General features: G+C 45.1%; 1 protein-coding gene across 5 annotated transcripts; it reads right to left on the bottom strand.

The window, feature by feature from the left end:
* Positions 1–71: 71 nt before the first annotated feature.
* arhgap24 (Rho GTPase activating protein 24) lies at positions 72–27,149 on the bottom strand. Of its 5 annotated transcripts, none has more exons than XM_086135731.1 (10): positions 26,934–27,149; positions 21,672–21,887; positions 18,027–18,114; positions 7,470–7,592; positions 4,419–4,626; positions 4,098–4,230; positions 3,944–4,017; positions 3,750–3,871; positions 2,549–3,686; positions 72–1,912 (listed from the first exon to the last, which is right to left on the bottom strand). In XM_086135731.1, exons 2-10 carry the CDS (start codon positions 21,870–21,872, stop codon positions 1,636–1,638), a joined length of 2,364 nt encoding a protein of 787 aa, XP_085991857.1. In that variant the 5' UTR covers positions 21,873–21,887; positions 26,934–27,149; the 3' UTR covers positions 72–1,635. The 5 variants fall into 5 exon arrangements, with proteins under 5 accessions (XP_085991857.1, XP_085991862.1, XP_085991861.1 ...); XM_086135734.1 differs by having other exon boundaries at positions 1,774–2,229; XM_086135736.1 differs by lacking the exons at positions 21,672–21,887; positions 26,934–27,149 and adding an exon at positions 17,348–17,436.
* Between the last annotated feature and the right edge of the window lie 428 nt (positions 27,150–27,577).

The following is a 27,577-nucleotide window of genomic DNA, read 5'->3' as shown; positions in this document are numbered from 1 at the left end:
CGAAAAGTTTTTTTTTTTTAAGTTGAATATACGTGCAACAAGGTCACATTGAAAAAAGGAGTTGAAAATAATTTCTATTTTTTGAATGCGTTTTTATTCATAGTTATCATTTGTATAACCACTTCTTTAAGAATCAAGTATGCTGTGTGTGGATTATTCCACAGAAGTCCCAGTCCTTCACCTCTCACCATGACGAAAAAAAATCTTCTGGTGAGGGAGATGCACAAAGACAAAGTTTTACATGCCTCATTTGCTCTTTTGGTTACCAACACGGTTCAAACAGGGCTATTTGAGTGAGGCGGTTATCCTCTCAGGTGGGAGGGAAATGATGGTATGTACAATATATATAGCAATGCTAACATGTAGCCACCTAGCATCGGGACACATCTAGCGCACCTGCAATGACCAGCAGCAGGTTTAAAACGACTGTCTCGTACCGTACAGTTTATTTTGTTCAACACATGATGAGAACAAGTCCATCATACACATTCCCTCACGCACATCTTGCTACACACTCACTGTTTTTTTGTTGTTTTTGTTTTGTTTCGGGTTTTTTTGGTCATGAACCCAACAAGAACGAGGAAGTGCAAGCGCGTTTACAGTGTGAAAAGGTATGAATATTTAAATAGCACATTTAGGCATTGATTTCTTTTTATACAAAAGACGCGCGTTCACTCCTGCTTTTTGCTTTATGTACAGAACGGACAACAAAGAGCGAGGACCAATGGTTTTGTACCCAACGAGATACATAGACTTTGAGAGGATTTAAATAGTGTTCTATTTACACAAAGTCTCACCCAGACGTCACCCCAGACAACGCCATCATTTACATTATGTCCTAGTTATTAAAACTTTTCACCGCCACGTCCGAGCTTGTGCAGAAGAGTTGCTAATAGAGGCAGATAGGATGCTATCTGAGGCTAATGAAGGCAGAAGTTGCAAACAGAAACAGACAAGTGTGCAGATTCATTCCCGCCTATTAAACTGCCTTTGAAAAGTCGTCTGCCAGCTGTCAATACTTTGTAGATTTAAGTCAACAGCACCAGATGAAGAATATATCACATTATAAGACAGTTTTGACATCTTGCGTTTAGTTCCCCTTTAAGTCCGTAGAGGTCAGTTGCCGACAAACGAACTTGCAACGCTAATGCTAAAAACAATTCTAAGACTGAAAGAAAAAAAAAAGCTTCGCTCTGCCCTTATTTTGTGCCAATGCTAGTTGTAGCTGCTAGGTCAGGGTAGCATATGATTCACCATGTTGCTAAGAAGAGCGTTCGAAAACATGGTCAACACCTTTTCTCCCTCTGGAAGCATCTTCTATCCAAAATCTCAAGCTCGTTTGGATTTATTTCCATTTTTGTTTTTTGAAGCCACACATACCAGCGGAAGTGAAGACAGCATGGAGGGTTTATGATTGCAATCACAGCTAGCACCTGTCCTGGCCCATTAGCTTCTTCTAAAATCTCAGTTGACATCTTATTCAACTCTTTTTTTGCTCAGATTCCATTTTTTTTTGTGATATGCTAACAGAAGTGAAGACCCCTTGAAGTTTCCCGCCACAACCGACAGCCAAATCTCGCTAGGAACCGTCACAAGAAACTCTGTAGTCTTTCCGGGTGTTCAACCCGCCCACCTTCACTTTATCCAAATTGGGTTGCTGCGATCAGGCCGGCGTGGGTCAACAGTGGCGACGGAGGCGGAGCTGCCGCCGGTGGCGGTGAGGTCGCTAAAAGTGGAGAAGAACTGCTCCATCTCCTTTTGCAGCATGTGATTGCGGCGCTCGGCGTCCTCCTTGGCGCGCTCGGCGTTTCGCAGTTTGATCTCGGCCATGGTGTACTTCTTACGCTCCTGGTCCAGCTCTTCGTGCAGGCTCACCATCTCTGACTCCAGGTCCAGGTTGCGCTGCTCCAGGCTGCAAAAAGGGCAGAGGGAGGTGAGCGTGGGACGGAGGTCGTGTCGTTGACATACGGTCGCTCTCCCAAGGCAGGCCACTGTCTTCTACACTACCAGGAGCCTCTTCACCTCCTGGGCTGGCTAATACTTGTGCAGTTGCCTTTTGGACAGTGCCCGCTAAGTTGGGTCGGTTTTACGGGGTGACTCTGGCGGTTTCCCATCCACTTGACTGGGTTTTATGCCATCACTGTTAATCCTGCGGCGGGTCTCTGCGGCGGTCCGTGAATTCCTTGGGACTTTGTCGTTCTGCCTCATCCAATACTTGAAGCACCGCCTCTGGCGGTCAGGAGGACAGAGATCAAACCCAAATTATGGTTGTAACCGCTGTTCTATAAACGGGTGACGACCAGTACTTTTGGTCCCTCGGAATCCTCGTGTGTGTGTGTGTGCCAAAGAAGATTAAGGGACTTGTCTTCAGGTTTCAATTTTATGTGAAGTTAGGTTGTTGTTGTCTGAGGTTTACAGCACATTGTTTTATTAAAATGGAGAAAAGGCAACAAAAAAAAAGAAAATCTAAATTTGGAATAGAGGAAAGAGGGCAGTCCCTGAAAGGGTTAAAAGAAAATATTTTAGAAATATGTTTTTGTTTTCTTACCTCTTTACCCTGGCCTCATAGTCACTCTTCTGCTTGAGCATTTCCTGCTTGAGACTGGCCACCAGACTGTGCAGCGCGCTGTGTCCTCCTCCTCCACCTCCACCGTACTTGCTACAGTGCTCGCTGCCATTCCTCGCCGCGGCGTCCCCTCCTGCCGCCTCCCTGCTGGTGTGTCTGCCCTCGTCGCCGCCCGACTCTCCACCGCCGTTGTCCTGGTTGAGGCCGTCCATGTCCTGATAATGGCCGACGTAGAAGTCTTGCTCGGGGCAGGTGGTGGTGGAGGAGCGGCACGACGTGGAGTTATCCGGCAGGGAGATCTCGCAGGAGGACGTGGACCAGGTGGCGCTGTCCACGCTCTGCTTGTCCTCGCAGCCGCCGCTGAGACACGCCACGTGCACCACGTGGTTGTGCTGCTGCAGGTTCTGATGGTTTAGGTGCACATTGTCATACGTGGACAGACGGTTTTGGTTGCACGTTTGATCCCCATTGGGATAGTCACGCGAAACTTTGTTTGCCTCCCGTAGCGTGACGCATCCGTTCGGTAACCAAAGACCGCCCTGGCCGTTCAGGACCGCCGACATCGCATCAGGGCCGGAGACTCCCATGCGAAGAACCCCATTGGTATTGCCCCATCCCGTAACGCCGCCGGTGCCCATTTTTGTGCCCGAGCACTTTAGCGTCCCGTTGCGGCGCCCCGGTAAGCTACCGCCGCTCATCAGTATCTGACACTTGTCCATGTTTGGATCAGAGGAGGGCGGCGAGGAGCTGAAGGATCCATTGGTGACGATCCCGCTTCCTTTACTAAATGCGGGGTTCTTTTTAACGGTGAGCGGCGGGCTCCGAGTGTTGTCGAAGCATCCCGGAATGTTCCGGGGGCTGGCGGAGCGTGGGGAGCCACGGTCGTCCTCGTGCCGGCAAGGAGAGTCGACCGCCTCCCAGACGCACTGGTGTGGCGCCTGCACGTTATTGTTCTCAACGTTCTGAGGTACCGTCGTCTGCGCCGCGGGTCGCCTCGGCAACTCTGCGCTGTTGTTGTTGACGAGCTCCGACGGACCGGCGGGACTATCCTCGTCCTTAGGGAAGAGTGCTTTGTGCCGGCCGATCAAAACAGCCATCAGCTGCTGGACCAGGACGGTTCCTGTCGACATAAAAACAATCAACTGTTTGTCGAAGACACTTCTGGAGAACTTTCAGTACAAACCTTCCATGATGGCAACCGGATCCTTGACTTTTGGCCAGAGGATGTTTGGCCCAAAAACCGTGGCCAAGTTCTGAACACTCATTTTATTGACTCCGGAATATGACTGGACTTCATCAAGAAATCTGCCAAGGAAATGCAAACTTAGAGACGCACCAAAAAAATCATTCATAAACTACTCCAATCATAGTGGGTACCTGCAGATGTACTTGAGAAGATTGTAGTTGACCGGAGGTAAACCATCCACAAGCTTTTTCAGCTCTTTCATACCCTGCCAATCACAGAAAGCACAACTTCCTCATGTCGCCAGGCGTGACCCCCAAATCACCCCTTCAAGGGCGTCTGTCTCACCGTGTCGTCCTCCACGCCGAGTAGCTTGGTGCAAGCCAGGAAGTCATCGTACTTGTGGAAGGGGACGACTGGCTCGGGGAGTTCTCGGAGATAAAGCTTGAGCAGCGATGCGACTGTGTGCACGTCTGTGTTGCTGCAAAGACAAGAAGGATTGGGTGGGGGGTCACTTGGTCTTGTCAATGCAGTGTTGTTTTTACAAAATATGTTATATAAAGAACGTCAAAGGGATTTGTTCTATTTATGTCGGCTAGAATCATAAAGAGAGGTTGTTGAGATAAGGGGGAGGAGTTGACTGTTGGTCAAATGACAAAAGAAACCCACCAATCGAATAGGGGCTTCTCTCCGCAGTCAAAGGCCTCCTGCAGCTCTTTGACTAGGTTGGCTTGCCCGGGAAGTCTGAAGAGACCCTCCTCACGAAGCCCCCGCTGCCTGATGAAGTCCGCGCACTGCTCCACCAGCATGGGCGCCATCTTGTTCCCGTAGCGACGCTCGTACCGCACTGTTTCCTCCAGCTTCTGGCCAAAGATCCCTGCAACGTAATGCGAGAAAGAAAAAAAAAAAAGGAAAAAGAATAATACACAGATGCATTAGATCCATCCATCCACCATTATCCGAAGCGCTTATCCTCATGAGGGTCGCGGGCATGCCTATGCCAGCTGACTTTGAGCAGTAGGAGGAGTGCACCCCGAACTGCTTGCCAGCCAATTGCGGAAATGCAGAAAATGAATCAATAAAAATGAATACCAAAAAAATTACTACTAAGCTCACGTGTTAACTAAAATTGTACAAAGTTAAAACAAAAAGAATTTAGCCTGACACGTTAAAACTACCAAATTACGTTGCCTCCAGAACAGCTACTGCTAGCAATGACATATAATGAAAAATCCCATTGACATGCTAATAGATAGCATGGCTAGAGGATTGTAAAACCGCCGCTCAGTCATGGATGCTCCAAAACGCCTGATTCAAATTCACTATTACATTCACAAATTTGTTATAAAAATAGTTTAAAAGTGTAAAAAAGTATGTTTCCACATTTAGACACAGACAGTACAGGGTACTGTCGTATATCTGATCAAATTGTCTAACTTGGCTCATTTGAGACAAAAGCAGCACTGAATGTTGGTAACGCAGCTGATATCTCACACAATGTCTTTTTGTTGTACTCACCCCTTTTGAAGCTGACACACTTCATCAACTCAAGTAGGACGCGCTTGTTGAGGAATTTACAGAAAGACAACACACCGGAGCCTCTTGAATTCAAGTGCCTGCATTCCACCATTTTACCGCCAAAAATTGTTTCGAAACTAAATCCATGAAAGGCAAACAGTTTCACCCCCCGCAAAAAATAAAATCCCAACACTTGAAGTTATCGATCCTTTCAGATTTGACAAGGAGTCTGGGTTCAGCCGACTGAATGATGAGGAATGTTTTGAGCAGAAAAGAAAAAGGAGGTCAGCCTAGTCATGAGGCTCGAAAGATTTCCCCCAAGTCACATGTGTGCCCGGGTGAATGTGAGAACCCCGTACAAATGTATGATTCATACTTATTTCTGACACAAACGTCTGAAATTTCATTTCAAGATCACCTACTGCTAAGCCTGTTTGAAGTGGGTCGCTAAGCAAAACGGATGACATAACATGCAGGAAGTGGATTTTGGGATTGAACTTTTTCAACATGGTGTCAAAGCAGAAGCACATACTTGGTTACATTTCCCATGGAAAGATGCAAAGAATTTAATAAGCGATTATTTTTCCAAAGTCCTTCCCATATACTTTAAAAAAAAAAGGTTGCCTACTTTTACGATACACGATGTTAGTTCTCTCCAGTCTGCCACGACAAAATTGCCCGGCATGTAAAATGACAAAAGACCAGGTTCACCAGCTGCCAAGCCCATTTCAACGCAGTTGTGAACCAAAACAGTAGGCCCTACCAAGGAAAATAAACAGTCTGTCAGATAAAGGGCAGAGTTTTACCACATGCTATAAACAGCTTCCCTGTGCAGCATTCAAGATGATCTGACGTTCTGTGAACCGAGTAAACTTTGAAATGGGGCTACTCTCACAATGTCTTGTTTGTTCTGCCCAGTCTGGCTCTTGCTTTTTTTTTCTCCACTTTTACATTACTGTCCTTTGAATAAAAATCAAGGCCTTCCCCATCAGTAGTTGAGTAAATAAACACCTCCCTGGGCCACTATTACAGCACAGGCTAGCTTAAAAGTTACAGTATGAAGCATTGCTGTGTTTTAATTTGAAGGCCAAATCCCCAAAACACCACTCGGCCCAACGTTCAAAGTTAACATGCAAACGTTCCCAAAGGACAAGCCGACCGCTAATTACCGTGCAGTAAATCTGGAAGGATCCACAAGGAGAGGCCACGGCAGCACATCCCAGAAAGTCTAAATTCAGACCACGAGCTGGTCCACGACCCAACACGACATGACGGCCAATCGCCGTTTATCAGTCGCTCCGAATCGCACTCCGAGGCCCCTGAGCAGCCAATCGGGCCTCAATCTGCTGCTGCAGCACAATGTCAAAGAACGTGCGTGTAAATGTGTGTGTGGGGGGGGGGGGGGGGGGCAGAGGAAGGCCACGTTTCGAGTGGCATCTTTGACAAATGGCTCATCCCTTTCACGAGCAGTCAACTGCGATGGACATCAAAGTCCAAACTGAGGGCCCAATGCGGCCTCCGGTGTTCACGGTGGTCCGCCTACGCATGTGGCACGTGTGCCCCACAACAAGCACCCCATGAACAGGCCATTAGTAAAAACCCCGTCATTAGTTACGCCCTGCACTCATCTATCCAATGCAGGGAAACCTACAGTACAGTGGACATCAAAAGTCTACACACCCCTGTTCAAATGCCAGGCCTACATGATATAATACCATTAAGGTTGCCTAAAAACTTTACTACTCAATTGTAAAAAAAAATTAATGAATGTACATCCATAGCTAAGGTCAGTTGTTTTGAATTGCATTTTAATTGACTTTTTTTTTTTTTTTACAGAATACAGTTTTTATCTTGAAGACGACAAATGCTCCATATATTACAAAAAACTAAATATAATACTAAAACTAATAAAAATTGAGCAAAAACTAAGCATTTCTTGAAAACTAAGGACAAATAAAAACTGCCAAACTTACTAACTGCATTAAAAAAAAATTGTAATTATTAAGTTATTATAATGCATGCATTAAAATTATAGTCTATATGTATAATTTATAATAATTAATCACAGATGACATTTGATGTGGATTTGGATCAAGGCACAATTTTTCTTCCCGTCAGTGCTTGGTTGTTTCGAGCAAGGGCTTCCAACCTCTGGCCTTTAGGCCATTTAATGACAGCATAAGAGGGTATCTGTAAACTAACCTCCACCAAAAGGCGCCCATATGACCCTGCGGATGGTCTTCACCCAATCCTCCATGTCATTCTGGGTGCTGGCCATAAGGAGGTAGGTCTCATGGTTGGTTGTCATCCGCTCTCTGTCTCCCCCTGTTGTCAAAAACAATGGAACACATATGCTGAAGCTGGCACAGGCAGCAACTCCCTTGTCAAGATCAATGTCCATTCTGAACATCTGCCTTACTCGTAGCAGAATTGATGGGGCGCAGTCATTTGTGCCCCCAAATATAATTTTTTTAAAATGAAATGGTGGGACACAACAAAGGGTTCCGCTATGCACGGAATGGCTCACAAATACCTTTGAGGCCGTTATACGTACATACACTTATCCATACCAGCCGGTGACAGGACATGGCTAGCTAGCTTTAATGCTAACAATGATGTGATTGTAGCTGTTCCAGTTGGATGCCGTGTGTTCATCTGTTACTCGGAGCTGACTAGCCGAGCAAAAAATGTGGAATGTTCAGCTGTTTGAAAATTGCACCTAACTGGACTTGTTTTTTAGTTTAGTTTAAAAAAAGAAAATAAAAGTAGCGGATGACTTTGACAACCACAATTTATCAATCCAACTTGACATCTAGTTGCGCTTTTAGTATTACAGAAATTAGGCCTGGCAAGTATTTTCCTAGGTTTTGAATAAATGTGGGTAATTATGAGCTTTAGTTTTTAAAGTGATCATCGGAAATAAATGACTTTTCAACCACATTGCGATTGCCTGAGATGCACCTGTACATTCATTTTACGTCACCACAAAACATCCCAACATGGAGACGTGGAGCTCTCTCGCAAGTTCAACATAAAGTCAAATAGGAACTACCATTGATTCAAATGGACATCAAGCCAATGCAATGCACCACTGACATGATCTGAAGCAACCAACTTTACCTGATGACGAAGACAGTAACTGAGACAATCCATACAAAGGCAAACTATGCACGGTCGGATTCACCACTGCCATGCCTTCAACTCCAGTCCCGGATAATCGGGTGAGGGTTGGTAAAAAGTCAAAAGTCTTTCAAGGGAATCCTTAACTTGAGGACGGCGGCGCTCTACACTGAGGACTGAACACAGCTGAGAGGGTGTGAAAGAGAAAGGTTTGCAGAGGGGGGTTGGTGAGCACACACGCACACGCCTCTCTTTAGCACAGTGACGGGAACAATGGGGAGATCTCGGCCGCGACCCCATAGGCAAACACACGAGGCCCATTCGCACCGTGACGCTGAAACATGACGTCATCTTTTCGCTTTCCCAATGTTTTATTCAATTAGCCGTCAATCTTTATTCCTTTTAAGAATATCCTTACCCTTCATATATTTTAGTCCCCACGATACCCCTCCCAGTTGATTACTTTTTCTGGATGTCAGGACAATAATTGTTAGGACAATAAAAGTATTTTATTTAGCAAGTTGATACACTATACTGCATGCATATGGCGACAAGCATAATGGAACGGATCATGCACAACCTTTCAGGAATCTCTGCACCTCATCCTTTTCCGTGCTTCTGGGTGTCCCACTTCTATCAACGTGGGACAGTTTTTTCCCCCCTATCTCATACCAGACTCCCCTTTCACGTGACCCCTCCCAGGTGTGTGGTATCAATGGCCGACAATGTCGCTATCAAGGCAACATTACCTGAGTCCCCAAAGACGCTGCCTGCCAGGGAACACTGACCCCCATAGAGCTACAGCGGCTATCCATTACCATCTGATGCCCAAAGAGTAACAACAAGCGGGGGAAGGGGGCGGGGGGTCTGCTCGACTGACTCCATCCAAAACGTTTAAAGATTTGATCATGGCGCCCCCCCCCAAAAATGTTGAATAATTGTTTTTTGTGGGAAACGTGATATCCGAGCTTGAAATCTACCACTGTGGTTTTTCTTCTTTTGCAGCTGTCGGGACAGTCCAATGGGGTGGGAGGGCTGAGGGGTCATCACGTTCAAGAGAGGTCACCGAGCTGTCCAGGCATCCAGGCAGCCTCCGTTCTGTTTTCATGCCAAGCAAATAACACGCTCTGTGTGTGTGCGTGTGCGTGTGTGTGTGTGTGATGTGTGTTCTGCCAAGGCTGCTGTAAATACACTATTATGTAAGCACAATTCAGTGTAACTTCAGCAATAGGAACTGTCTGGTCAGACGCTTGTGAGGGAATCAGATGACCAGATACAGACACTCAAATACGTGGGTGTTATTATTTTGTCTTTTTAAAAGCATCGTTTCTTCCCTTTGCCAGTTGGCTTTGTTTGTTTCAGCCGTATGACACAAAAATGGATCGGGATTTGGCGTGAACCCATTTGTATCTTGAGTAAGTCCCCTCCATGAAAAAAATGTGCATTGTATCTTAGCAAAAAATAAATAAAAAAATCACAAAAAAATATCGAATGTCTTGTGAATTTGAATCACGAGAGTGTTAACAACCCCGTCAAATAATGTTTTATAATAACTGTCTTTTAAAAATATATAAATTTAAAAGGTACAGAAAATGCCAATTCAAAATGGATGAAAAAATCCATTTGAGTTTTAATTCAACAAAAATCGCAGCACACCCAGCATTTGCGATGAACCTACTTCCCGAAAGAGAGAAGAAACAAGTGGTGGAGCAGACAAGTTGCTCACTAATACCTGTTAATATCACCTATCGGCCCCGGGCTAGGTGCACACCTGCACTCCCCAAAGCCAAAATTGGTAGTCTGAGCCCATGTTTAGAAACCCTTTGAACCATTTTTTTTAAAAGAAAAAGTCCCACAACCTCCTGATTTATTGTTGACAAATTGTTGCACATCAGCACACTAGTCGAGTTCTCCCTCGCCCCTCCGTGAGAAACTAAAAGATGAGCATTCAAGGGAGAAGGAAGGGTGTGTGATTAATTTCACACCGTTTTGCTGAGTAATGACTTTGGTCTGGCAATGAAGCGGGGGGGGGGGGGGCTGTGAATGAACATTTTCATCTGCTGGATTGATTTCAGGTACTGAATGGATCTGTCAAGAAAGGGCCATTATTGTGATAGAAAGAGAGATAAATCTGAAGTTCATCACTCAGTCAGCCCCCATCACTTCATATTGCCGCTTAGTGACGGACGTCGTCGATTTGAGGGGAGCGCTGCAGGTGGAGCAGACAGTGAGGTCCGTGTCTGCGTCTTTCACCGTCATTTTTGACACGTGAGAGTCAAGCATTGGCTAATACAACATTTGTCTGTGCCGCCGCCACTCCACATCCTTGTTGTTTTTCTATGACAAAGCCAACCAAAGCGGGGCTGGCTGGATCGGAGCAGAAAACAAATGGGTCACCGTCGGGTGATAATCAGAATGCAGACGGTCATGCCAGCAGCTCTTGGCGGCGCTCGACGCTAGTTCTTCTGTCAGGCAGTCAGAGGGGGAGTGGTTGGACTCGAGTAACAGTTGTCGCTACATTCTTTTGGATTTTATGTCCATTAATGGTATTGTGACGTGACTGGTAGAACACTCCGGGTCAAAATCTTACTTGGGGAAACTATCATGGTCCCTGCCTACAGGTCTTCTTTCAGTGCCCAAAACCCCCTCAAAAAATGTAGCTCAACCAATTTCTTGAGATATGTGTCTGGATCTGGAAATGACAAAAAAACTGACATTTCAATCTCATGAACATCCTCACTTTAAATTTTTTAAAACGTTTATGTGTAAAAGCTTCTCATTGATTTTAACATACACTGCAGTCTGCCTCAAGCAAAGTGACACATGGGCCAGCTGGACGCTTTTTTTCCCCGCACTAAAGTTGGATTTTTTATTCCTTGGACGAGACTTCTTCAAGCTGCATAGTTGGACTACAAACACACTCGAGTGGCATTCAAACCACATGTGCGGTTTAGGATCTTATAGTTGCAAACTGCTGTGATGAGCAACTCCTCTTTATGTTATTTTCAGACACAGAACACACAGACCCGAATGAAAGACTTCACAAACAAGACTGCAGACAACTCACACCTCCTCCACTCAACAGAGGAGCGCCCCAGGGCAGTTTGCTTAGCCCCTTGATGTTCATGCGGAGTGCAGTTCCTTGGCAGAGAGAAAACCTGTCACAAGGAAAGAGGGGGTCTTTGGAATTTTGGAGCGATACCGAGGTCCCGAAATGTTCTCACAGATGTTACTGGGAGCATTCGCTCAATATCTTGGGACCAGAGGGAAGAGACTTGGCTCATGAGAATTGGGACAGGTTAGAGTTAGGCCTGATAATGTGCCCTTCAGCCAGGTACTGCAAACTGAATTGGGACGAAAAGGTCTCCAATGTCGTAGTTGGGAACCAGAAGGTTACTGTAGAAATCCTCTCTGCGGACCAAAACAGTCTTCAACGCCTATATGAACTAAGATATGAAAATCAGGACTTGTAGAGAGACAGCAAACAAATGTCGTGCTGTTGAGCCACTGAATACTCATTTGAAACAAAATACTACAAAATCTTGGTTTTGAAATGAAAAGTCACACTAGTGACAACAAGTAAGAACAAAGAGGTTGAAGACCCTCTGAAAGACTGATGCGGTGCCCTTAGGCAAGGCCTGGAAAATGTAGTTGGGCCAGTGTGGTCTGACATCACTGCCTCGATACTTGCTAAGAACCAATGAAACCCAAGACCCTCTGTGAACCTAGATTTGGAAATTGTGCTCGGAAACACCGATTAGAGTGAACTTGAGCAAGGCACAAAAGGCACAAAAGGTTTCCAATAATTTGGCTGGGACATGGAACATCAAAAAAGCTGACACACTATGCCGTTGCAAATCATATAAATTCAATGCATCGGAACTGTCAGGACGGCACCAAAAAGGAAATTCCATTGACAATTGAAATATTTCCATCGTGGACTTTTTGCAGATGGCCGCTGCAGGGATCTGGCCACCAAAACTGGTGGGAGACTTCCAACGTGGATTCATCGCAAGCTGTAGCATTGCAATGAATACTGGTGATGGAATTCAACCATTTCCAGGCATGACACGCCGATAGCCTCGAAAGTATACAATCATTTGTTTACAGTGAAAATAGACTGGCTTCCTTCCGCTCATCAGTCCAATTCTAAACATAAATAGTCCAAAGGTCTAATTATATGAGCAAGAAAACGGTCCCAACCGAATGTAAACCTGCCTGCAGGAATCACTCAAAGAGACAAACCTGCATTGGAGTTAAGGTCCATGGGCTGCAGACGTAGACGAGCCCTGTCGCTGGTGTCGTTGACCCCCCGGCCCGCCAGTCCCGCTTCTTCATCGGTTCCTGTCCCACGCCACAAATAGACAACGCCGTCTTCTGTCTCTGCCGCAACACTCAGGCTTCGTTGCCCGACAACGACTCTTCTCGCCCTTCCTTTCTTTGCAACCGGACGTCTTCATACAGCTCCTGCTTTGCATGCAACCCTCGCAAGAAACTTCATTGCGGTGCTCGACTGACACGAGGTCAGATCGAGGGTAGTCTGGCTTCCCCTAAGGAAGTCGTTGCTTCCCAGAAACTTGGGGGGGGGGGGGGGGCGTCCCTTTTCCCAGAGAGCAGAGAGAATGAGCGAAGGTGGCGTACGTTGCTCGTCTCGGAGGAAAGTTAGAGGGGTGGGGAAGGCTGGAAGCCGGTGCAGGCCAGGGGAGGGCGGGAACGAGGGCTGCAGAGAGGGAGTCACGTCGTAAATCAAGTGGCCCTCCCCAAAGTGGAGACCTGTAAAATTGGCAGCCCAGGAGAAGGCGCTTGGCCAAGTGACTCATCCACAGTGCTCTATAAATACAGACACGCAGGGTTTCCGAGGTTGCTGCTGCTACTGGTCGGCAAAGACGGGGTAAGAAACTGGGCTTTCTTGCTCTCGTTCTTGATGACCCACTCATCCCCTTTTCACTCTCCCCAATGGATCCCTCCCGTCATTTAGAATCTGCATTTGAGAGCGATTTCATTTAAAAGCAATCCAGTGAAAAGCAGAACTTTGCCAAGAATGAGGGAATCATCATTTGGATCAGCACCAAATTGTTGACATTGAAAGATGCCAATCTCCAACATATGCTTTTTGTTTGTCACGCTTACGCATGCATTTTTTCACTGAGAGATGAAAGGGCGCAAAAATCCAGGATGCATGGTTTAAGCAAGATATTTGACAAAAAAAATGGGAAAGAGATTTTTTCCTGAGGAATCAGGGCAAATGTCAAAAATATAATCAGATTTGGGAACAAAAAAAAAAAAAAGACTGCAACTGCAAAAAACTGTCGCACCACACAAATAGGCCACGACTCGCACCCAAAACCAGATTTAACCCTGCTCGTGAAGAAGCATCCACAAGAACACATCTTCCTAGAAAATTTAAGCAAAACTGAAAAACGTGACTGATCTCGCAAAAATTCCTGAATTGCACTTTAATCTGGATTCGCACCAAAAAAGACAATCCTATTGTTTTCCCAATAATACTGCTCACAAACAAATGCGATCAAAACCGCAAGTCTTTCAGTGTGAAATAAATTGTCTCCAAAAAAAAATGGATGTTGCAAAAAAATCCCGGATCCCCACCAAAAATCCTGAGCGTAAACGTGCTTCTGAATAAAACGTTAATCAAAACAGGACCTCCACAGCGGCAGTAGCAACTTCTTGGCGCTCAGACGTAAAAAGGAAACAGGGAGACGTCCAAATATTTATGCAGCGGGACCAGTTTACATACCGTCGGTGTAAACATTGAAGTGTTGGACAAACAGACCCCAAAAATGTGACCTGGCCGACCTGATGTGTGTGTGGAGGGTATTGTCCTCATGGAGATGATCAAATGGCAAACCCCTCAATTTGACTGTTATGTAAGGTATTTGGACTTCCCGTCGCGTATTTCTTCCTGAGGAAGCCACATTCTCGCACGACGCAAACATGACAGGAAGAAGACGGCTTGGAATGGAATGAAAGTATTTTCCCAAACACAGAAAATGTGACCTGTGTTCTGCACACACACACACGCGCGCACACACACACACACACACACACACACACACACACACACACACACACACACACACACACACACACACAAAAAGTGACTAGAAATGCAAATGGTTGATATGAGGGCAGATTACAGGATGCCTTTGGAATAGTGTAATAAATGGCTGGTGACAGGGAGTCGATGAGTAAGTCAGCAGTAGAGTAGCGCGTAATTACAGGTGATGCTAGACGAGCTTCAAGCCACGACTGCCTTGTTAATTAATAGCGGTTGGCCCCGACAGCACCGTTGCCGCCAGATACGTCTGAATCCTTCCTGAGCATGCCGGGCTTGTACTTGTAAATTTCACGCGTGCACCGCACACTTGGCATGCAGGAAGACATCTTCTCCACAAAATCAATTTCACGACTTGCCACCACAGCTCTCAGATTCAGCCTCGCAGATTTACGGCACACTGCGGGAACACTAATTAAATCACTCCATCATCACGTTTTAGTGCGAACACATGGAGCTGCGCCCTCGCACACTGCTTCGTGTAATGCAGGCAGGCATGCATGTACGTAAAAACAACTGCGTTGACATTTAGGACACTTGGAATCCTGGCCCAAAAAAAAACATATGGAAAACGTTTTGTGACAAAACACAATAATAATAATAATGCTTACGCAACCAAAACGTAAACACCCACGACTGATATAAAGCAGTACAGTCGTAACTGATTGATGTTCTCAACCATTCACTGTCTCATAGAATGCATTCGATGTGTTATGTTCTCTGACTGTACACTAGATGGCAGTGTTGCAATGGAAATAGGCTGGGAGGAGGGCCGAAGGAGAAGGGTTCGGTAATGGCGACGAGATTGAGTCGTGTGTACTGGTGTTGAGATGTTTATAGCCTGTTTAGAAATACAATATTTTACTCTTGCCTCCCAGCACGATACGATGCTCTATGATTTATGCTTTTAATAAATACAGTATTCGCTTTGCTTTCCTTCCTTAAACGTTGAAGTAATTGATATGTCCACAAGAGGGCGCCCTCGGCTTACTTTCCCCCTCTTTTTGTATCCTCATATCACTGCAGCACAAGGCAAAGCTCTGAGAAATTGAGGCTTACTTACTTCAACTGACTTATAAATTGGAAGGAACACGCAGGAGAGACTTGTAACTTTCCAACCTCTCCCTGTAAACAGATTTTATTGCTCGCCTTCGCACGGCAACGTGACCCAAAATGGCCTCTCATGGGTCGAGGAATGGGGAAAGGAATGAGCGGTGAACTCAGACCAGACACAGCCCAAACTTTTGGATTTTTATCATCAAGCCGTTGGGACAACACAGCATTGAATGCTTCCTGTGTCCCATGAATAATATGTCTGCTTTAAGAGCAAGAAGAAGAGCGCTCCTGCTCATTGTTTTCCCGAGCTCACAGATACCTGACATTCCTGGGCGGATGAACAAGATAAAAATACAAGTCCCGATCCACACTAGCGGGATGTTCTGATGATGGAGTCAGATATGTGGAAAGTCAGATTAAAGTCACATGTCTTTCAAACAGAAGTACAGTGCAGTACTTTAAATGGCTGGTATTAAGCTACCGCTGCCTTTTACGCAGAACTCTGCAAAGGAAGCATATTGATCAAGCATCCCGCAATCCGACCCCCCCCCCCCCACCCCCACACGCAGCTTGTCATTTTGGAGTTTAAAACTGTCTTTTAAATTGGAACAACTTTATAATAGAATTAATTGACATTTGTGGCAACAATTTTAGCACAATAAAGCAAGTTGTTTACTCCAATTTGCCGTGTTGTTTTTAAGTTGGGGGTGGAGGGGTGAGGGCGATGCATGGGAAAGCAGTTCTATGGAATGGAATAGTGCAGTACGACGGTGCACATCTTATGTCTTCACTCTTTAGCTCAACATCTGGCCAGCTTGTTCCAACATGATGAGAATGTCACGGTTGCATCGGTGCCCCGCAGACAGTCAGCGACTGGATAAAGAGTCAAACGGGATCGTAGTCTAAATATTTGCTTCCCGGCAACCACGTTCTCCTGCCGAGAACGGTGCACACATTATACACATATCCAGATGTGGGAAGATGAGGACAGATGAGAGGAACATGCACATGGGTTGACAATGATCGCAGGTGAATTTGGGGAACTTTTGCAAAACTTTGCTCAAAAGAGCCCAAAATACAAAGCGGAGTGGTTCCAGCCTCCGGCGACATCAAGCTACGAGGCAACAGACATCCCTGGACGACTTTCTCTCTTTTCCTCGGAAAGTCATCAACATATTCCTCCCACCCACCCCACCGCCCTCATCACTTCCCGTTCTGTTTTCTGCATGGCAGCAGAGCAGTGGAATAAATGTGTTGTGCTTTTTTTCCCTTTCATTCCCGCTGCTCTGAGACGTCTTTATTCACCTCCTCATAACAAGCCCATTCGGTGTAAACAGTCCTGCTAGTTTTGCTGAGAGAAGGACAGCCTGAATATAGGGAGGCAATGGAAAACAAGTCTTCAATCACCACCCCCGCACACCCCCCCCCCCCTCAAAAAGATGACACTTTTGTCAAAACCAGATACTAGCCGATACTATTTCTATGCGTAAAGCACTGCTTCTGACTGAAATGACAAAAAGAATCCTCACATGCTTCTTCCAGTATTATGGCCTGCAGTCTGCACTTTGCTGCAGCTGCCCACAGTCTGTTCTTGGATAAACTTTATTCTTCCCTCACTTTAAAAAAAAAAAAACAATCGTAGACCAGCATTGTTTTGTTGTGTTTTCGTGCTGGTCTTGCTGGTTATACCAGCAGCAACAATCATCTTGCTGGTGGCAATGCACCAGAGTCCAGCAAAACCATGCTGGTCTATGCTGTTCTTTTTTTTTTTGGTGTGTGTGTGTGTTTTTTTTTTAAATAGTAGGGCCTCTATTGTTTGTGTCATTCCTACCATTGAATGCCATCTTGTTTCCACAGTTGACCACAAAGTGAAAACCGACTGCTCCAAGCCAAAGAAAGTACAACTGAGCCAAGGTGGAACTGTGGAGTCAAAAAGTGTCATACTTAAGACATACAAAGACAAGATAACTGGTAGGGAACTGACCAGTAGTAAATATTGGTGGGCAAAAAATTTAAATGGACCAAATTTGGTCACAGGAGGCTTCGGCCTGACGCCAGCAATATTCGATCCAAACCAGGATTTAAATTTTTTTTTAAAAAAACATGCCGCATTGTGACACCCGAAAAGAAGGAAGTGAGATTGAAGACCGAACTTTTTTTTTCTTTTTTAACTACAGCATCTACTCATTTGAATCTACTCATCTTTCTGACTGCAGTATTGGGCCACACTCAGCCTATTTCCTGACTGACGTTGGGTGTGGCTTCATGCAGTTTCACTTCTCTGACCAATGAAGCATAAACATCCTAAAAACAACCCCAATTTTGTTGGTTCTAAGTTTTTCCACCTTCAGAGGTACAACAGAGTCTGGTGTGTGTAAGGTAATTTAGCATAATCAGAACTGGGGTGTGAGGTTCTTATACTGCTGAAAAAGCCAGCATTTTTCTGCCTCTTTTTTGTGTCACCGTTTTGTACATAAAAAAAAAAAATAATATAAATGGTTTTGCCCTACCTGGAATGACCTCAAAGAGATATTTTCCTGCTTCATCGCCGCTGCTTGGATGCTCTAAAACTTTGTTGCCGGGCAGAAAAATGGCTCCCTGCAGAAGAAGAACAAAAAAACAGAACATTTCAATCCCATGCTGTGAGTGTTTTGAGCCCGAACAGTCAGGATTAAATTCTGACCTACTTTATGGGCATTTGGACAGAAGTGCGAAGTTTGAAACGAATGAGCCAGTGGTGCCAAATCGATAGAGGTCATTAGCAAGGGTCATGCTAATGAAGACAAGCTGTGGGTCAGTGACAGCGTGAACAAGATCAGAGGGGAGTCCTAGTTCGCGGGCACTTTAATGGGCCGTAACTGTGACAACCGGGAAGCAGTGGAAACCCTACCTGAGGCCCCAGACGAAAAGATTTCAGAGCAAAAGGGTCGTAAAAAGCGGGACGGAACCGAGGCGTTTGATGTGGCCTTCATCTACAAAAATGCACAGATCAACAGCACCGATGTTTTTTTTTTTTGCATTTAACTTTCATTGTGGTGGCACTTTGACCAGGCAGGAAACAAGAGATGGCTTCAATGCATTTGTGGGTGTGGCTTTTGGTAGCTGGGCTGGCACTCCTCGCTCCATACTTTTAAACCACAACACCCACTGACATGTCCTGTGGTGGCCTTTTGTTTGCTGTGCTCAACTTTGACCACAGACCTTTTTTTTTTTTTTAAACATTTGTATATTGTTGCTATGTTGGAAACAATTAAAGGGGGAATGCTGTAATGACAATGTCCCCAAAATATAGCCACGGGAGACAAAATTCAGCGAGGGTATAGTTTAACCCTTTCGGGGACAGCGGTTACTACAGTGGACAGCTTATCATGCGATCGGGTTACAGGGTGCAGGAACGGGTTCTTTTTTTTTTTTTTCCAATTCCAAGTGGCAAACATTGAGAGTTGTTGAACTGCAAGTCATCGGTCATTAGCCATTGGCCAGTTGATGACCACTAAGCCCCTTTTTTATCTGCTAATTACTGGTGTCCAGCCTCAGTGGTCTTACAGAGTCAGGAAGTCAAACCCAGTGGGAGCACTCGCGATGTCAGTGAGTTCCTTTTTTTCCTTTCGGTCATTCTCTTCGAGAGTCTTTGGCAATGTAGAAGTCAAAAACATTCTGGTTAATTTTTTTTTTATTAAGTGAGAAGGCTTCTCCACCGGTTGTCACTGACTGCGAGTACCTAAAACACAATAAGGAGTCACCCAACGATGAGTTGTGACCCAATATTTTTGTCCGCTGTGGAATGTGAAAATCCTTGAATTGGCCTCGGCCAAAAAGGTACTTTGATGTACTTAACGAGAACTCACTGAGCACAGCGTGTCTCTCAGTGTCTTTGTTTAACCTTGTTAAAAGTATAGGAGACGAAAAAAAAAATCATTAAGCCCAAAGTGCACTTGAAGAGTTAGTTTATGGACTTGCTTCCTTGTAAGGTCAACGGAGGACAACGCAAATTAACCCTTTCATGCACCCCGTAACCGAATAACATGCTAATCTGTCCACTGTAGTAACCGCTGTCGCTGAAAGGGTTAAGACACAGGTGTCATTGGAGAAGACGTGGCGCTCGCCGAGGCATAGTGATGCTGATGTTTCGGTCAGCCACGATTGAGCAGAAAGCAACTGCTCAAAGTGCACTCTGAGAGCTCGGTCAAAGTCACTTGTGCGCATTCCTTCGAATTCCCACCGCTGGGCTGTTCCTACCTGAGGTCATGGAAATGTGATTTGGAAAACACAACGCGAAGGAAGCTGATGGACTTTTCCATTCATCGGGTTGTGGGACAGGGCGACCGTTACACAGTCTGCATTTGGGCTACGTGCAAAGAATATTTCGGAATAAAGATGGAGGGCTTTCAGTCTGCGCACTCCTGCCAACTGCGACGCGATGATGCATCGGGTGGCAACCGGCCATGTATTACACACTGAGGTTGTACTAATGAGACTTTATGTGTTCAACGGTGACGATCGCGCCGAGGGTCAAACAGCGGCGTTAGAATTTCATTGAGCCTGACAAGTGAAAACAGAGAGAATGTCAAGGTCGGACAAAAGGCCTTTGCCGCATAAAAACTCATCGGGTTGTCTTTTCAAAGCACATACTGTAATAACTTCAAGCGCATTTCTGAACAATACTGATAATTCACTGGCACCGACACGCGACGGCCATGTTTGTATGCTAAAGTCACAGCGGCTAATGAATGCCGCCATTGTGTAAAGGGCCGCGTACGATGAAATTCGAGTGTGGGTGATGCGCAACTCGGCGGACGAGTGAGGCCGGGCTTGGTGGCATGTTGACGCTAAGCCCACACGTGCCGTTACTCTACGCATGCTTGTGACCTCGCGCCTCCATCAGGCTGCCATTCTTGGGATTCCACGCATTGCTCGGAGAGGTTTGGCTGCCCAAGTGTGCGGGACACAACACGACCCCTTGAAGCGACGATGGCTTCTCGCCATTTCTTAATGTCGAATACTCAAATGCCACTGGTGACTGCCGAAGACGCGTCGGTGCATAATATGTTCGTCACTGTTTAACTGAAGGGCCACGGCTCAATACCCAAAAACAACATGATGTAAAAGCCGCGGCAACAGTTCTGCTTTTGTCAATCAAAAGGGAGCATTGTACTCGTAGGTACGGTTGATTGAAAAAGTCTACACGCCCCCTGTTCAAATGCAAGTTTTTTTTGGGATTGTAAAAACCGAGCCCAAAATAAATCATAAATGTGAAACTTGTTCAATATTTACAAATCATTACTAGTTCCCTTTCATAGTGAAATTCTTATCTGCAAGCTGAATCTATCACCAGCATGACATCACGATTGTAAACCACAGCTTGCCGGATAATTTGAATCTTCCGTAACAGTAATGATCAGCAAGTAACTTTGTATTCCTTTTTGTGATAACATGACAGATTTAACCTTTGGACAGAGTAACGTTAGCTAGCTATTTCTCGCTCGCAGAGCATAACTTGCAAATCAGTAAATCATGCATTGACAGGACTGGGCCGTACAGTCAAGGAAGCATGTTGAAAAAGAACAAGAGTCCTGTTCAACCAAACATGTGGAAAGAATTAAAAATCCATTTCTGTCCACATTTTGCTTTGTCATGAGAACCAAAAGTGTGTCTGTCTGTCTGTGTCTTTGTTCAGTCTTTGCATACTCGCTGCAAGAGGCTGCCTGGTTACAGTCACTAAAGAGATTGCCTCGTTGTTGTCGGTATGACTCACTGAGCTCGAGGCTCACATAAGCGCCGACTGTCAAACAATCGCCTGAATGGGAGTCAGAAAGACGACTAGCACAATGTGTTTGATTATTTGTCATTTATTTTGAAGGCAGCTAAACTTTATTTCAAGAATATGCTAGGTCTACACGATTCACAGAATTTTTTTTGGGGGGGGGCAGGGGGGGGGGAACTTGGAACAAATTAGGGCGTTTACATGGAAAACGCGCCTCTACTTTCAAAATGTTCGAGCAAAGAAATTTCTTCCAGAACCAATTAATTTCATAAGTAGCGGCACCATTGTATTGGTTAGCATCTTACACACTGAGGCTAATGTGAGATCGTGATAAACTGACGACGTCATTCCAAAATGTCAGCTGCCGTGATGATTGCGTTGCCATCCTTACCAGGGATTTGCTCTCGTCCTCGTCCTTGTAATAGAAGAGTTGGTCCCCTCGCAGAACAAACCAGCGGCTGTGCCACGTCTTGACGAAACCACCTTGCTTTCGGAGCCAACCGCACCTGATGGCACCCTGCCTCTCCTGGAAGGCCTCCACGCCAGTTTGCGATCCGCCCTGCTGGGGTCCGCCGTGGGACTGCTCGTCCATCACGGCGACTCAAACCTGCCAAGAATCCAAAACAAATATATGACATAACCACATGCGCATCGGCTGGGGATTCCTGAAACATCCCACGCGTATCCAGATGAGCTTCAAATTTAATAAAAGTCAAAGTTCAGAATCTGCCACGCTCATTGCCCATCAACACATTGCTGCCCGGTTTCAAGCACGGCGTTTGCTGCGTGACTCCTGCTTCAAGTCTGCTGACATCGGCATTAAAGCTTCCGTGACTCTGGCTGAGCTGGGCTTGGTGAGCGTCCAAACAAGCCGCAGGTCCAGATGATGACCAGATGCGGCAGCCCAACAGTGATTCCAAATCGCAGTTCACCAAGTGAAGAGAATAAAAAGGAATAAAATAATAATAAAAGTGTGTTGGGATGAATGCCGAAATCCAAGTCAGACCTCTTTTTTCCCCACCTCATGAATGCAGGTAGCATCCCACATATGAAGTCAATGAAATGCCCCGCCAATAAACTTTTCACATTGTTATTAAGCCTGTATCACCTAAATTGTTCGTTTTTAGCTGAAATGTACCAAAATGATGTCTTTATGTATCACATTATTAAATAAAGTGTTTTTCCCTTGGTTTCAGGTAATTAAAAAAAAGGACATTTTTGAAAATGCACAGGGCGGCCCGGTAGTCCAGTGGTTAGCACGTCGGCTTCACAGTGCAGAGGTACCGGGTTCGATTCCAGCTCCGGCCTCCCTGTGTGGAGTTTGCATGTTCTCCCCGGGCCTGCGTGGGTTTTCTCCGGGTGCTCCGGTTTCCTCCCACATTCCAAAAACATGCATGTCAGGCTGATTGGACGCTCTAAATTGTCCCTAGGTGTGAGTGTGGGCGTGGATGGTTATTCGTCTCTGTGTGCCCTGCGATTGGCTGGCAACTGATTCAGGGTGTCCCCCGCCTACTGCCCGGAGATGGCTGGGATAGGCTCCAGCACCCCCGCGACCCTAGTGAGGATCAAGCGGTTCGGAAAATGGATGGATGGATGAAAATGCACACTCATTGTCGCCAAATATTAAATGTCAGGCCTTTGACTTTGTTTTCTACCGTCATTTTTTGGCAGTGTGCATACATACACAGGATTTGTATCTGGTCCAAGGTATGAAATTAAATTCCAAGGACTGTCGTAAAATGGCAAATGAGGGTCGCAAATCTTTCCAAACCATCATGTCGGTTTCTTTCTGGTCTTGGATTCATCTGTCCAAATATGATGCAAGACTTCTGGCCTGTTGAATTATTTAACACAGTCACTGGATGTTTTCTTGAGCAGCTGAGTGGGTACCAGCTTTTCCCTAGGTAATAATGGCAATACGGTTATGTCGTAGCCAGATGCTGATCATGATATAACATGTTGTATGGTATGATGATTGCATGCGCTACAAAGAATGAAGCGTAAAAGAAATAAGAGACACCGGGCTTGCAGTCCCTCTCTTGTACACGTTGTAGATATTCGGTCTAACAACATACAGAAAACTGTTTCCAGAAGTGTTTGGAGCTGATTCAATAGTCTTTTCATTTTGGGAATAGTTATGCGAGGGGAAGATCCACGGACTCCCTTCTGGCAGATTGTTGTTGAAACCGCTCAAGGTTTTGTGAAAAGGCTACAACAATTAAAGCGAGGAATCTTGCGCGACCACAGGAAGCAGCCGTCGGGAGGGAAAGTTGTCTACAAAAAAAAAAAAAAAAAAAAAAAAAAAGGCCTTTTCCAGGCTGTGGCGTTGAAGGTGCAATTTGAAAGGGGCTAATTTGGACTCGTTTTAGCCTCGTCCAGGGAGCCCTTCCGTCGCGTCTCATCCCGTGAGAGAAGACGGCTCAGAGTCAGTTTGTGTGTGGCAGTGAGGCCTGAGTCTGATCTATACTCAGTTGTGGTGAGTAAAATGCATTGAGGATCCAAATGGCAATCGTGTGAGGAAGAAGAGGCGCACATAAGCTAACCTACACTGTCCAAAACAAGATAACATTGGTTGGTGCGGGCGGTGCTGCTTGTGTATTTGTGTACATTTTGCAGAAAACTGCATATTTAGCCAGATAAATTATGTACTGTATTTGGATTCTCTTCTTGCCAAATCAAACTTTTTCCTCATGGAATAAACAATTCTCCCCATAGCATGAGATTATCCACGATTTGAAACTTCATCCGCATGAAATTGCATCATCATTAAAAAAAATCACAACTTAATTCTCATATTGTTCTTATTTTTTCATGTGACTTAATTCTCAAAAAAAAATCAAATCTCGAAAGATACGGTTGATTATATCACGTTTTTAACTGAACTTCATCGCACCATTAAAAAAAACCTTTTTTCAAATTCTGCCATTTTCCACATAAAATTCCAACTTTTTCCTCATATTAGGACTTGACTTTCAAAAATTTCATTGTTGGAAAAAAGCCTTGCAAAAATTGTATTGGTGTCAAAATTGCTGGTATGAAAAAGTTCATCAAAACAACAACGCTCGCTGTGGCCTCGTATCATTACCTTTTTTTTCACAGTACTGTATACACAGGACTTGTTGGCATATAATTTGGTGTTAATTCAGAGTAGAATAGTTTGGCTCCAGGTCAGCAAAACTTGTACAAGAGACTTTGGCGTGACATTGCTTGCCAGCGCTGTAAACCCCCTTCAAAGATCCCTCCTCCCCCCTTATGAGTCTTGTGGGGGGCCCCGTGACCCACATGTGTTAAAGACAAATATAAACCCAGTTACCAAAGCTGCAACGCTCGGAGAACAGTTTGCTCCTGCGAGTGTGGACAGGGGGCCAAGCTTCTTACTGGATGTGAAACAGGAACTGACTTCATGTGGAAGCGTTGCTGAAATAACCCCAGAACAGATTCTTCATCTTGGCCAGCACAATTAAAGTCTTGCGTGATTAAACATCCGATGGGGGAACCTATTCTGGATTTATCACCTTGGTCCGAGTTCAGTCAGGACCCACGCCGTGAGTCACTTCATGATTGCAAGCAGCGCGCGATGGGATGTGAGGACTCAGAAGGTTCAAGTTCTGTTAGCTCGTGTGATGAATCACATGTGGTCCCCCTTCAGATAGTCTACAATGCCGCCTTTTTGGCTGTGACGCAAGCATGACTATCTCTTCCTTTTATTTTATGCCATGTGTCACTCTGGACATTTCTGGAAAGCAATCAGGGCACATTAATAAGCAGAACACCCTTAAAATGTCTTTAAAAAAAGGCTTATGGTGAGAAAAGAAAAAAAAAGCAAACTTTGTTCAGCGGACACAAAAAAATTCTACACAACGAATCCAACATATCCAATCTCAGAATCAAAATGGCACAGTGATGCCATTGGTAACACCTTACATCACAGGTGTCAAATTCAAGGTCCGGGGGCCAGATCTGGCCCACCACATCATTTTATGTGGCCCATGAAAGCAGCTCAAACAACTTCCATGATCCTTTCTAAAATGTCTACCAAAATGTTACATTCTCATTTGTAATAAATAAGAGATATATTCTATGCATTTTCTTGTTGCCAAGCCCCTCATGATAGCAATTTAAACAATAGTTGAATCAACAGTTATTCTTGACTTGTTTATATGGTTTCAGTCATAACGGCACTCCAAGGGAAACAGTAACTAAAACGTGGCCCGCGCCAAGAATGCACCAAAATGTGAAGCCTATGACTGCAGTAATCAATGTGACGCTGAAAAAAAAATCAGGTAAGACAATCTAAAAAGTATGACAGCTATAGAGCAAAAATTGTTACTTGTTCAAAATGTTCCAACCTGCTTCCCACTTTGAGGCAGTTTCTGTGCCTTGGCCACTAAACAGCTATCACAGACCTGGGAACAGCCGGGTACGGCAGCTGACACGGGCAACCTGATCCCGCAGCTTTCCTGCAGTACGGCTTGTGAGCACTGCATATATATTCCGGGCACTGGGGGGTTTCATCATTTAGCATGTGCTTTCCTTTTGCTTGAACATGCCAGGTGGAAAGAGGGACTGTTCGGCCTTTACAACCCTTGCATCGAACCGTGTAAATAAAAGCTACCCGGAAAAGTGGTGGGAATTTACTAATTGTTGGGAAAGTTGCGCCGAGCTTGTTTTACTGACTCAGAGCGGGACCGCCCGGGTGAGCTGATTAAAAAAAGTCAAGCATGACTTCACGAGATCCGATACGAAGGCGGAATCAAAACGTGGTGGTACAACAAACAAAAAAAGCATTTTCATACACTGGTGCATTTGAATGCAAAAAGTATTTCCCACTGGTACATAGTGCGGTCATCTACAAACGTGCATTTAGCGACATGGGCAGCTTTTATATGATGCTTATGAAGACTATCCATTTCTTTTCTAGAGTGCTTGTCCTCATTCGGGTCACAACTCCTGAGTGAGCTGAAGCCAACCCCAGATGTCTTTGGGCGAGGAGTCGGTTACACCCGAGACAGGTCGCCAGCCAATCATAGGACTATATATATATATATATATAATTTTCAAATTACATTTATTTTGGAAAAACATAAAATGCATTTGCTGTCATTCAAAAACAAAGATACGTTTGAAATAAGTATTTAAAAATAACTATTGGACCTGAGAGAACAGATGAGGGTGCTCTGCGAATTACTCATGATAAAAATGACAAAACATACCTAGTGATTTTTTTTGTTATAACTACAATGACAATAATATAAAAACAAATACATTAAATCATTTAAACACACGCAATGAGGAATACAAATATATTTTGGGGGGCAGGCAGGGACACAAATGCAACAGATGACTATGAGGCATTTCAATTTGAAAAAAATATATATATTAAAAAAAAAACTGTTCATCTACACGAGAGGGTTTGGTCCCCATGCCAGTTAACACATGAGATGGGTAACATCATGATGTGATGCAGTGCAGTCTGTCACCACTGCAACCACAAAACCATACATACAGTTACCTCTCCCTCAATAAAAACCCAAAGCAGCCTAATATAATGTCAACCTTTTTATTTACCCACGCAAAAAGGGGAACCACATAAACCGCCGAACACCATTCACGCTTGAAACCGTTTCCACCAAAAACACAGCATATCACTCACCCTTCAGATAATCAACCAGGTGTTGCTCTCCCAAATAAATCCAGTGTGGAATGACGGCCCGCGTCAACAACAAGACGGCGGCGACGACGACGACGACGAGGAGGAGGAAGAAAAGGGAGATGACGTTCAAATTCACCGTCTCGCTTCCCCGGCTCCCTTAGTGGAGAAATGTGGCCACAAGTTCAACTCTCACAACGTGTGCGCTCTGAAAGAATATCTCGCTCTCTCCAAGAGGAGGAGCCCACACGCACACGTGCACTTAAAGATCGGCGTACACGCGATTACGTCGCAGCCTGACACTTGCACGTCAATCATCCTGACGTCAGCATCCATAGGGAAAAGTCGATTTTTCAAGGTGTCATATCATGCGCAGGTGCAGCTTTTGGATGATTTAATGTAGTCTTGTTTTGAAATCTGCGCATCTTTTGTGGTAATTACGGTCGTCAATCGAGCATCGGCGTGCAGCTCCGCAAACGTTTATGAGGTAACTCCGTGGACACTTGGGTGCGAGCTCAGCTGAATACACAGCCAAGGGAGGAGAGCACGTCTTGTTGACTCGCGGGCTGTCGCCATAGAACCGAATGCAATGCAAACCATCCATATTGACAATCAATAAGACTGACACTTACTTGACAGCACCATTT

The sequence above is a fragment of the Hippocampus guttulatus genome, chromosome 17 (genome assembly GCF_054856545.1).
Source record: "Hippocampus guttulatus isolate MCC_2025c chromosome 17, RoL_Hgut_1.0, whole genome shotgun sequence".
Taxonomy (NCBI): Eukaryota; Metazoa; Chordata; class Actinopteri; order Syngnathiformes; family Syngnathidae; genus Hippocampus; species Hippocampus guttulatus.
The sequence above is the reverse complement of the archived record's forward strand: the minus strand, read 5'-3'. Positions and strand labels throughout refer to the sequence as shown.

Bases quoted from the DNA above. Each gene is read 5' to 3' on its own strand.
- arhgap24 (XM_086135731.1), bottom strand. From the start codon at position 21,872: ATGGACGAGCAGTCCCACGGCGGACCCCAGCAGGGCGGATCGCAAACT. The intron at 4,627-7,469 runs GTTAGTTTACAG...ATTACGTTGCAG, and splicing joins ATGGGCGCCTTTTGGTGGAG to GGATCTTTGGCCAGAAGCTG. The intron at 3,872-3,943 runs GTACCCACTATG...TTTCCTTGGCAG, and splicing joins CTTCTCAAGTACATCTGCAG to ATTTCTTGATGAAGTCCAGT.